At 43.3% G+C, this 12,669-nt stretch overlaps 1 protein-coding gene across 2 annotated transcripts in view; it reads left to right on the top strand.

Annotated features, from left to right (window-relative positions):
* SEL1L2 (SEL1L2, ERAD E3 ligase adaptor subunit) overlaps nucleotides 1–5,916 on the top strand; it is a 137,543-nt gene extending 131,627 nt beyond the window's left edge. For both annotated transcript variants that reach the window (XM_025399149.1, XM_025399150.1), the window contains 2 exons: nucleotides 4,982–5,110; nucleotides 5,715–5,916. In XM_025399149.1, coding sequence (XP_025254934.1) covers nucleotides 4,982–5,110; nucleotides 5,715–5,834 — 249 coding nt within the window. In that variant the 3' untranslated portion in view covers nucleotides 5,835–5,916. The remainder of the gene's footprint in view (nucleotides 1–4,981; nucleotides 5,111–5,714) is intronic.
* The last annotated feature ends 6,753 nt before the right edge of the window (nucleotides 5,917–12,669 follow it).

Below are 12,669 nucleotides of genomic sequence, written 5' to 3'. Positions count from 1 at the left end.
CTGCCAGGTCATTCTTGATAAAGTATAACTCTGATATTGTAACCTCCTTCATCCTACCCACCCCTCTATCCTACCCTCTCCCCCAAATAAAACCGCCAAAAAATACAAACAAGCAAACACACAAATAAAAAGAATCTTATTTACTTTTTATTGCTAAATGAAGTCCAGACTTCTATTCCACATTCAAAGCCCCCAGTGACCTAGCCTACCTTGATAATAACGGTGTGATACAGCACTTTGCCCTATCTAGATTCTAGGCTACTTATTCCTTCCCCTCAAAGACCTTGGCCTGAGCCCTCCTGAGATACCATCCTTTTGCTGGAATGATCTTAACCCATATTTATGCCCATTGAAAACCAGTCCATTTTTCAAAGAACAGCCCCAATGTCATCTCCTTTAGGAATCCTTCAAGGAACTCCAGATTTTTTTTTTTTTTTTTGACAGGGAGTCTCGTTCTGTCACCAGGCTGGAGTGCAGTGGTGCAATCTTGGGTCACTGCAACCTCTGCCTCCCGGGTTCAAGTGATTCTCCTACTGCAGCCTCCCCAGTAGCTGGGACTACAGGCGCACACCACTATGCCCAGCTAATTTTTTTTTTTTTTTTTTTTTTTTTTTTTTTTTTTTTTTTTTTTTTTTGAGATGGAGTGTTGCTCTGTGATCCAGGCTGGAGTGCAGTGGCACGATCCCGGCTCACTGCAAACTCCGGCTCCCGTATTCATGCCATTCTCCTGCCTCAGCCTCCCCGAGTAGCTGGGACTACAGGCGCCCACCACCACGCCCGACTAATTTTTTTTGTATTTTTTTTTTAGTAGAGACGGGGTTTCACCATGTTAGGATGGTCTCGATCTCCTGACCTCGTGATCCGCCCGCCTCAACCTCCCAAAGTGCTGGGATTACAGGCGTGAGCCACCACGCCCGGCCAGAACCCCCAGATTTAAAAGGTATCTACTTCTAAACCACCATGGTATCGCACTCTTCTTTTCATTCATTCATTTATTCACTCGAATATTTATCAAGGACTATTTCCTGTATCAGTAAGCCCTGTGCTTGGTTCTGGGGATACAATAAGAACAAGACAGACTTCAAAGGGCTCACGGTCCACTACAGAAGAGACTTGTCCATAGCTACTGTTAAGCCTAAAATGGCGGTCATATATAGGCACACACACACTTGAAAAGAATTAAAAATAAAGTACCACAGTATGTTAAAGAGGTAACAGCTAACTCAGGTAGGGGAATCAGGACTGCCAGGTCCTGTTCAAAAGTATGTTTGTACCATGGAGTACGAGAAACACATGACAAGCTTTTTAAATGGAAGAAAGCAGGTCTGTTTAAAGACAATGGATAGGAAAGCTGTCCTAAGGTAAGACAGAAAGGCGGGGGAAATTATCCTTTGGGGAAGAGTTTCAAATACATATATGTAGACCTACTAGATAACATGTATTTTTGGATTCTGCAGAGAAAACAAAATCACATCTACCAAATAAATTATAAATAGACCTGTCAAAAACAAAAGTGATTATGGCACAATGCATTTTTATTTCTCATTTGTCTGGTCTGACCACCCATGGAGTGTTACAGCTGAAGCTTTAAACACCAGAATTATTTTCTGGAAAGGATAAGTTAAAATTAGATACTTAAAATGGCCCTCTCAGAAATATGGCAGGACAGAAAACACACTTCTTAGAAATGATCATAACTTTTCATGAAATAAACATTTATCACCTAGGGAAATAACCAGAAATATAAAAAAACAGTATTTTGTGTGTGTATAGCTCCATTAGTTACAGAACAAATTTCTACAAGTAACGAGAATGCTTCAAAATAGAAGCCATGTTATATATGATGCCCAGGCTAGACGGGCATCATGGTGAAACCCGGTCTGTACAAAAAAAAAATACAAAAATCAGCCGGGCATGGTGGCACACACCTGTAGTCCCTGTAATCCCAGCTACTCGGGAAGCCGAGGTGCGAGGATTGCTCAAGCCCCGGAGGCGGAGGCAGCAGTCCAGACTGGGTGACATGGCGAGACCCTGTTTCAAAAAAAAAAAATTATAGACTAGCGGAATATATTAGGACACAGCATATTATTTGAAATATATTCTTAGGTTAAGAAAGCAGAAGATGAAATATTATGCTGAGTAAAAAATTTCTAAATTAAAAAGTATGTATATATGAATATACATGAAATGCTAGAAGAATGTGTATAAAATATTACCAGTAGTTATCTCTGTGCAGTGAGATTGTGGGTGGCTTTTTTTCTTATTTGTTCGGTTCTATATTTCCAAATTCCCTCTAATTAACATATGGTATATTTATAAAAAGAAAATAAGAATAAATTATTCAAAAACGACCTTCCCATTCACATGCTGTGTCCCAGTATAAGAAATTTTTTTTTGACATCCAAAGATTTGGGGCTGGAAACTCCTGCATCGGGCAATTGTAAAATTTTCATAAACCAGCTACTTTACTGCAGGAGAATTCTGTATCTTTGAATTAAAAGAAGCTATTTTGAACATCTAAATATTGAGCAGTATCCACATATCATTTTAGTTAGAAACATGTTCTTTAACAAGAGTCTGCAGCTCGGTTTACATAATCTCTTTAATCACTGAATTTAAAGCAAAATAAATTCAAATGTACCACAGAAAAGTTAAATCTAAGTGGACTGGGTATGTAGTGGACTTCTCATTTAATGAACTGTGGTCATCATCAAAACAACATCAGGAGGAGATTTTTTTGTTTGCATGACTTAGATTTTTTTACTAAATAGGGTCAAAGAATGAGGAGTCTTTTCTAGTCTAGTACTAAAATTTATTTTATATGAGTTGCCCTAGTTAGCTGGAAGCATTCAGGAATTTCCTTCTCTGGGAATTTTAAAGAAAGGCTTTCACATTCACCCCCCAGCCCCACACACACTGCAAATTGTGAGGTCTCCTGGACAAGGAGTGAGTTCATGCCATTTTAATGGTACTTCTCACTATTTTTTACTATAAAATACTAAGAGACTGGATTGTAATGCTTTTACCACAAGAAATAAATGAATAACTATCGACTGCCTCAAACAAGAAATAAGTATGAATGCCTGAGATATTGACAAAGGCCCCTTTTCCCCGAACGTCCCGTTCAAGTCAATATGTCTTTCACATGTGCGGCTGACCCAGCTGTTATCATCTGCAGGGTGCTTTCAAACGAACACTGAATTTGTTGGAATCAGAGACACAAATTAGGGTTTTTACAACATCTATTTTATGTTTCCAGGAAGATTTGTTCCAATCTCCTGAACTGCATTTTAAGCAAGAACATTCCTCTTTCTTCAACAAATCAATTTTCCAGACCATAAAGCTTTGGAAAATATTTAAGCTATAATAAGCAGAACACAGCTAAGAGAAGACATCAACCCCCCACCAAAACAAAACAAAACAAAACAAAAAAAACAGTTTTAGCAGAGGCCTCAATGATTCACAAGTATCGAAGCCTAGGTAATGGAGCAAGAAAGACAGATATTAGGATGACCACAGTTTGTGAAAAATTCCTCTTCTTCTTCCCTTCCTTTTGAAAATAGCCCATGGGCACCCAAGCAAAATCTAATTCTGGGACTGGCCCAGGGCACTTTTTACCTTTAAAAGCAGCTCCACCTTGCCTATGGTCACTCTGTTTGGGCAAACCAAAAATAAAACAAACACATAAAACAAGGCATGAGTGGATGAAAAAGAAAGCCATGGCATAATTCATGAAAAAAAAAAAAAGCTCCTGAAAATACAGTACTATGTCATTTGAGGACTCTGTCTTCAACATGAGAGCCAAAAATAGTTTCTTCATCATCCTATAAGTATTATCAAAGACCTACTGCATACTAGGCCCTTCATTAAGGACTGGGAATTCGGGGATGAACAGAGAGTCCAAGTCCTTGTTTTTGAGGACCTGGAGACAAACAAATGAATAAATAAATTCTAAAACTTTAGGTATGGTAAGTACTATGAAGATAATGAGAATTTTAGATGATGATCACTAACTACCTGTATTCTGACTTACTTTAGAGAACTGTAGAATTTTTTTTTTCTTTTGAGACAGAGTATTACTCTGTTGTCCAGGCTAGAGTTCAGTGGCACGATCTTGGCTCACTGCAACCTCTGCCTCCCGGATTCAAGCGATTCTTGTGCCTCAGCCTCTCAAGTAACTGGGATTATAGGCATGCACCACCACACCTGACTACTGTTTGCATTTTTAGTAGGGACAGGATTTTACCATATTGGCCAGGCTGGTCTCGAACTCCTGGCCTCAAGTGATCCACCTGCCTTGGCCTCCCAAAGTGCTGGGACTATAGGCATGAACCCCTGTGCCTGGCCCTATTCTCCACCCTATTTGTTGGAATCACAATTAGGAGCTGTTACAGGGGTATCCAAGAAAGCTTTCTGGAGACTGTGTTAATTTTCTATTCTTGCCGTAACAAATCACTACAAATTTGGGGACTTAAAACAACACAAGCTTATTATCCCATGGTTTCTGTAGGCCAAAAGCCCAGGTGATTTGACTGGGTCTTCAGTTTGGGGTTTCACGAGGCTAAAATCAAGAATGTTCTTTATTGGGGGCCCTGGGGAAGAATCCACTGCAGGGCTCATTCCAGTTGTTTGGTGGAATTCAGTTAATTGAGGTTGTAGGACCAAGGTTCTTGTTTCCTTATTGACTGTCCAAATTCCTTCTCATTCCATGTGGCCCCTTCCAACAATGGCAAGTTGAGTCCCTCATGCTGAGGATCTCTCTGAAGTCGCCCTCCACCACATCTGTCTTGCTTCCACCCCCAGCCCGGAGATAACTCTGTTTAAATGTTCACTTGATTATCTGAGGTCCACCTGGATAATCCATGATAATCTCCCTATCTTAAGTCCTGTACCCTTAATTACATTTGATATTTTGAACAGCGGTGTCTGTTTACTTACTCCTAGAGAATCTGACGGGTATGGGCTATTCTTCTCCTTCTAGGACATTCACTTGGCCAGAAGATTGTACGACATGGCTGCTCAAACGAGTCCAGATGCCTACATACCTGTGTTCTTTGCCCTCATGAAACTGGAAACTATGCATTTGCTCCGGGATATTCTGTTTTTTAATGTAAGTTTGTCTTGAACAAGTCCTGAATCTCTGAAAGTCTCCAATGCTCTGAAAGTCTCCAATGAGCAACTCCTAGGGACAAAGTGACAAGGCCCATCGGGGAGCTTCTTGTGGACTGGCTTTCCTTTGAGAAGTCAAATTCAAAGTCTTACACTTGCCATGCAGAGTAATTCTATGTGTTCTACTGAGTATGTGTTGACACTTCACAGTATAAGCAATTAATTCATTCAGCAGATGTTCTTTTCCAGCACACATTACATTCAAAGCCTTAAGCACAGTGGCATGTGCTATATATACTTCTTCAAAACAGTTCTTACCATCAATAGCCGAGACTGGTAGGCAGATGGCAGGTGGCAAGGGGTACCACAAAGAGCTACCGTTTGAAAAAACGTAAAGTGTCTAAATCTTTGGGGTTATTCTAAAGGTGCTATTTACATCCCTTGTGGAAGTTGTAAGCAAGCAAAGATTGTGTTTTCCAAGACTGAAGGAAGCAAAGGGAATGGGTGGGAGGAGGGTTGGTGGCAGTGGGTTTGGGAAGAGTAGGTGGCTCTGAGTGGAGGTGGGAAGCTTGGATTGTTTTTGACAGAATGTCTCTTGCCAGCAGTTCACAATGAGATGGAACTGGCTGAAACCGGACAACACCATTGGACCACACTGGGACTTATTTGTGATTGGCCTCATTGTTGCTGGGCTGATTTTGTTGCTTAGAAATCACCGTGGGTAGGATGAGGATCATGGGAAAACCTGCTAACGGTAACCAGTTCACTCCAAGGTATTCCCGCTAAATAAACAGTTTCCCATCCAAATCAAGAGTCTGCTACAGTTTTCCGCTCAGGGTTGTGATGGAAAATGGACAAGACTTGGGGACTATCCTGGAGAAACAACTTCAGACTTCCTGCTTAGTTGAGAAAACCCTTTGGGGGATGCTGGGAACTGGTCACCTAAGATCTTGTTACCCATCTGTCATCTTGGTGACCTGGTCCCACATTACGAATAAAGACCACCCCTTTTCATGTTGTTAGAACAACCTCTTCTCTGTCAAGAGGACACATTGGGTTTCCTGACTCCTACGGACAAACTAAGGTGAAGAGAAGGCGGAGTTTGGGGAAGGCAGAAATCCAGATCCCTCAGAATATGATAAAGATACAAATGTACAAATAGACCTTGTACAATTTTGAGGCACAGTTTCCCTCTGTCCCCCAGGCTGGAGTGCAGTGGCAAGATCTCAGCTCACTGGAACCTCTGCCTCCCAGATTCAAGTGATTCTCCTGCCTAAGTCTCCCGAATAGCTGGGATTATAGGTGCCCACCACCACGCCTGGCTAATTTTTGTATTTTCAGTAGAGATGGGGTTTCACCATGTTGGCCAGGCTGGTCTCGAACTCCTGACCTCAAGTGATCCTCCAAAAGTTCTGGGATTACAGGCATGAGCCACCACACCCAGCCAATATTTGACTTCTTGAGCCTTAGTTTCCCGGTGTGCAAAAAGGGAAGGATAATGCCTATGTTAGACAACTGATATGAAGATGAAGTGGGATAATGGATGTAATGAGAGTGGCACAGGGCCTGGCACCTAGAATGAGTTCCATAATTGGGAACTTTTAATATCCTTTAAAAAACTCATGGCAAATCCATTGGAATGGGTGGGGAGATAGCTAAGCTGGTAACAATCTGTGTGGCTTCAGCGCTTTGCAGTTCTCCAGCTAATGTGCTAGGTGCTTAGGTAGGAAGAGATCTTGCTTGCTTACTTAAAAATCCAATTTAGGGACATGGAAATTTGATTTCTAATGTCAATCATAATCAAAAGGTAGGATGAAATGGTGGGCATGCACTGAGTTTGGGATCAAACAACTTGGATTTGAAGTCCAGCTCTGTCTCTTAGTAGCTGTGTAACTTTGGGCATAACTTTTCCAAACCTCAGCTTTTCCTCCATAAAATGGGATTATTTCCTACCTCACTGAAGAATTGTGAAGCTTAAATAAACCTAACATCAAAAGTGCTTTCTAAACATAGCGCACACACACACATACTGGCCACAGTCATTTATTGGCCAGGAACAAATCCAGGCCTGTCTGAGGTCCAAGTGTTTTAGAGTTTGGGGATCATGTCCCTGCCTTATTAGGGAGTTCCAGTTCCCAGGGATGCAGCCTAATTTATACAAATGTGCAGGAAGGGGCAGCATCTATACCGCAGGTCAGGGCGTAATGGAGAGGGCAGCCGTGCTATGACATCTCACAGGTGTCAGGAATGTGAGCACATTAAGGACCTGGATGAGAACAGAGAGGGGAGCGCAGAAGGCAGCATTGGTGAGCCCTGCCTCAAAGTCTGGATGAAAATGAGCTCCTTAGAGGTAAACTTGTGGGAATGACTGCAGGCAGGAAAGAAAGGAAGACCTGTTCGGGGACTTGCTGTGTAGAGTAGAGCACTGCCTGAAATATAGGAGGGAGGGCAGCCTGGGTTGATGTTTCCCATTTCAGCTCATTGTTCCATGTCAATGTGAGACATGGAGCAAGCTTTGAAAGCAGGAGTGGTTTAGGGGGTTTCAATCATTCAAATGTCCATTTCTGGGCCTCTTCTCCTGCAGCCGTCACGGTAGCAGTTCTCATCACCTCTGTGCATGGTTGGGCACCTTGCAGCCTCTGGGCGCCTCTGAGATGACTGACAGAGGGAGGGAGAGAGCCTCCTGCCTGAAAACCACTGATGCTTCTCGGTTATAGCAAAATCCTACCCGCTCTATGGGCACAGAGAGCCCTTCTTCATTTTCTTGCTTCTGATACCTTAAATAAAAATGGATAGCCTATGGACCACAAGGTATCTCGTTTTTGTTTTGTTTTGTTTTTGTTTTTTTGAGATGGGGTCTTTCTCTTTCACCCAGGCTGGAGTACAGTGTCACGATCTTGGCTCACTACAACCCCTGCCTCCCAGGTTTAAGTGATTCTGCTGCTTCAGCCTCCCAAGTGTACGCCATCACACCCAGCTAATTTTTGTATTTTATTTTTATTTATTTATTTATTTTGAGATGGAGTCTCACTCTGTCACCAGGCTGGAGTGCAGCAGGCCTGGTCTTGGCTCACTGCAACCTCCACCTCCCAAGTTCAAGTGATTCTCCTGCCTCAGCCTCCCAAGTAACTGGGACTATACGTGCATACCACCACATCCAGCTTTTTTTTTTTTTTTTTTTTTTTTGTATTTTTAGTAAAGACAGGGTTTCACCATGTTGCCTGGGGTGGTCTCGAACTCCTGACCTCCAATGATCTGCCCGCTTTGGGCTCCCAAAGTGCTGGGATTACAGACATGAGCCACTGCGCCTGGTCCAAGGTATCTGTTTTTTAAAAATCTAATTGTTGGCCGGATGTGGTAGCTCACACCTGTAATCTCAGCACTTTGGGAGGCTGAGGTGGGTGGATCACAAGGTCAAGAGATTGAGACCATCCTGGCCAACATAGTGAGACTCATATCTACCAAAAATACAAAAATTAACTGGGCGTGGTGGCGGGCGCCTATAATCCCAGCTACTCGGGAGGCTGAGGCAGGAGAATCACTTGAACCCAGGAGGCGGAGGTTGCAGTGAGCTGAGATTGCATTACTGCACTCCAGCCTGGTGACAGAGCTAGATTCGGTCTCAAAAAAAAAAAAAAAAAAAAAAAAATCTAATTCTCTTTTGTAACTGCCTTAATTTCCTCCCCTAATTATTCATTAAATTGGAGTAGCTCTTCAAGTAAATCCATTTTTTAAAAGTCAAGTCAGGAAAATAATTTTGTCTTTCTGGAGCAGGGGGGTCCAGAGTCATTTTCTCAGTAACAATCTCTTGGAATTCTTTTCTCCAAAACCTTGAGTGGTGGGGGTGCTGTAGTTTGCTGCATTCCCCTCACTGGGCATCCCAGAAAACCCTAGAGAAGAGGGCGTGGTGAGGCTGAGAGGAGAGGAAAGAAACATTTTGAAGCACCTGCTATGAGCCAGGCTCTGTTTTCCATCTGTTTTCTCATTTCAACTTCATGATGAGGCTAGGAGGTAGCTAGAATGACCTCTATTTAACACAGGAGGAAACTGAGGCCTGAAGAAGCTAGAAAAGATCACACAGTTGATAAATAATGGAGCTGGGATTTGAGTCCAGATCTAACACCACAGATGTTCTTTCCTCTATGTTACGGTTCCAGTTATTGCTTGCTTCTTAACAAACTTCTCCAAAATTAGTGCCTTAAAACAACAATCATTTCATTTTATCTCACGATTTTGTGGGTCAGGAATTTGGGCAGGGTGTGCTCAGGGGATTCTTCTGATCACTTAGTGGATGGGCTGTTCTAGAATCCAAGACAGGTTTACTCACATCCCTGGCACTTTTGCTGGTCTCAGCTGTTACTGTTGACCAGTATACCCACATGCCAGATGTGGCCTCTTGGCATGGTGGACAGAGCATTTGGGCCTTTTACACTGTAGCTCACCATTCCCACAGAGAATGTTCACAGAGACACAGGCAAAAGCCACAGGTTTGCTAAGACTAAGCCTCAGAAGTTCTAGAACATCTCTTCCACCACGTTCCATCAGTCAATTGTTACACTCCGTCTCTCAGTGGGAGTAGCAAAGAGTTTGCAGCCGTATTTAACCTACTATAAAGATACTGTTTAAAAATCTACCAATGGTCACATAAATTCCAGTACAAAAATTGGCAGAAGAAAAATGCAGCCCAAGCCTGAGCTGCCTATCTTGGAAAACAAGGATTAGACAGCCCAGTCAGACGCGTGCCTGGCCCTCTTCATCTTCCCACCTTTCAGACTGAAGAAATACAGATGTGTGATGGTAAGTGAAGGGTGGAAGAGATATCCTCCTCTGTTACTTAGCTAAACACACACACCCCATCACATTGGCCACTACACACACACATACTTAAATAATGCTCAGCTCTTTGCTTTGGCTCAAGTGACATGAGCCAAGAGATGCAGAGTCCCAGGATGGTTGGGACTCTCTGCCTGGGGCACCCTAGGTGCAGGCTCCACTCCTGTGTCTCAAGACTCATTCCTGACATGCAGTGGGTGGGAGACACACCCCAGACCCTCTCCACCACCTCCCATCCTCATTCAATTTCCCTTCCTGAATCCACAGTCCCCATAAGCCCAGCTCCTCTGCCTCAACTCCTGGCTAAGGTCCTCCTGCGGGGATATGACCTTCAGCATGGGCTGCTATCAGCCATCCTCTGCCCTAGGGTTCTGCTGCTGGATAGAGGGACACAGGAAATTGTGCATCCTTGGACTGGAGAGAGAAGGCAGCCCTCACTACGGACCAGCCTCTAGATGGGAATGTATCAAATAAATAAATTGAACTTCTCTTGCACTATGATAGGCAATCGTATGCTCATGTATTCCCTAAGCCTTATTATGCACAAAGAGCATCTACTTCTTGCCAGGTTTTTTTTTTTTTTTTTCTTTAGAGATGGGGTCTCACTATGTGGCCCAGGCTGGACTGGAATTCCTGTGTTCAAGTGACTCTCCTGCCTCAGCCTCCTGAGTAGCTGGAACTACAGGCACACACCAGTGTGTCCAGCTCTCTGCTTTGGGTTTTAGTATCAAAGCTGCCCTCTTAATAGTTTAGCATTGGGTGGCGCTGGGCTCGGTATTAAAGTGTGGGAAAAACCCTAACTGCTAGTCAGGTAGTTACTGACTGGAGACTCATGGTCTAGAAAATTCATGGTTTTTAATTTTCAAATTTTAATTTTACATTGCATTTTATCCTCTCTTAGAGTAAATGATTAGAAAACCCAGAACTCCCACTGTTGAAAATAAACCTTCACAAATTGTCTGACCATGAACGCCATTTTGACGTTGTTTAATTTTCAGCAACTTCAATGAGCTTTACCTGAAAATTCCTCCAAGTTCTTCCAGGCTCTCCCACCGTCTTGTACTGTTCCCCACATCATTTATCAACAAGAACACATTGACCCATGGCTGGGGACGGTGGCTCACACCTGTAATTCTAGCACTTGGGAGGCCGAGACGGGTGGATCACCTGAGGTCAGGAGTTCGAGACCAGCCTGGCCAACATGGTGAAAACCCCATCTCTACTAAAACTACAAAAATTAGCTGGGCATGGTGGCAGATGCCTGAAATCCCAGCTACTTGGGAGGCTGAGACAGGAGAATTGCTTGAACCAGGGAGGTGGAGGTTGCAGTGAGCCAAGATCATGCCATTGAGTCCAGCCTGGGTGACGAGAGAAACTCTGTCTCAAAAGAAAACACACACACACACACACACACACAGACCCACAGCAGATGCACTGGGAGGGAGTCTCCAAAAAGATTCACTCCTATTAAGAGAACCAAGGAGAAAGGTAACAATACTCAGCCACTGTCTTCACAATAGCAGGCAAATCAGATCAGGACAAGGACTCCTCAGCAACATGAAGACTTGTATCCCTACAACAGCTATGAGGCCACCTTGGGGCCTGGCCCCAGCAAACTGGGGAAGTAGATATCTGCCCCAGCCAGCACAGAGCAGCTGCTAACTGGCATGTGTACAGGCCTGGAATGAATCTGAGGTAGTCCAAGTATTTACACTGAAGGAAACCAAAATATTTCTCCCTAAAATATTGAGGATTGGTGAGCTAACGACAACTGAGATGTACAGAGACTCTCTGCCTCTCCTTTGTTTGCCTAAAGGCAGAACATAAATCCTGTCTTACTGGAGACAGCCACTTATCAGCCTAGAGACGGCACTAGCAGACACCAGAGAAACCTGTGAGCAGACCTTACTTCATTAGTATCTTCCCACAGCTTTCCCCCTTCGAGAGACTGGAACTGTTCTCTCCTTTGTCTTGTCACTGCACTAAAATTCATTGCTTTTTGTTAAAATGCTATTTAAGCAAAGCTCAAAGCCTCATGTTTCCAGCCAATGCTTTGAGAGTTACTTTGCAGAGAGAGTTACTTTTCTCCCCCATGATGAACATGACATACGTTATTAAGCTTACTTGTTTTTCCCTTATTGATTTGTCTTTTGTTTCAGGAGGGTGCCTTAGTTATGAACTTATGAGAGTTGCAAAAAGATTGTATCATTTTCTCCCCTTCCACACATTATACAGAAATCGGAAGCCAAGCAGGAAGAAGAGTCAATGCTATAGAAAAGGGCTTCCCTTAAGAAAGCCTCATAAACATTTCAAATTTCAGCCGTGTGGTTGTCTTCACTTAGGTTCCCCCAGAAGCTGACCATGAGACAAGGATTTTTGCATGCAAATAGTTTATTTGGTATGTTATATTGAAGAAATATAAATCAGGAAGGAAGCCAGTACAGAGAGTTACCAAAAAAATTGCCAGTCTGGGCGCGGTGGCTCACACCTGTAATCTCAGCAATTTGGGAAGCTGAGGCAGGAGGATCACTTGAGCTCAGGAGTTTGAGACCCACCTGGGCAACATAGAAAGACCTTGTCTCTAAAAAAATAAAAATAAAAAACTAGCCAAGCATGGCGTTGCAGGCCTGTAGTCCCAGCTACTTGGGAGGCTGAGGTGGGAGGATCACTTGAGTTAAGGAAGTTGAGGCTACAGTGAGATGAGATCACGTCACTGCACTCCAGCCT

This window comes from Theropithecus gelada, chromosome 10 (assembly GCF_003255815.1).
Source record: "Theropithecus gelada isolate Dixy chromosome 10, Tgel_1.0, whole genome shotgun sequence".
Taxonomy (NCBI): Eukaryota; Metazoa; Chordata; class Mammalia; order Primates; family Cercopithecidae; genus Theropithecus; species Theropithecus gelada.
Note: the sequence above shows the minus strand (reverse complement) of the source record. Positions and strands in the feature narration are given on the sequence as shown.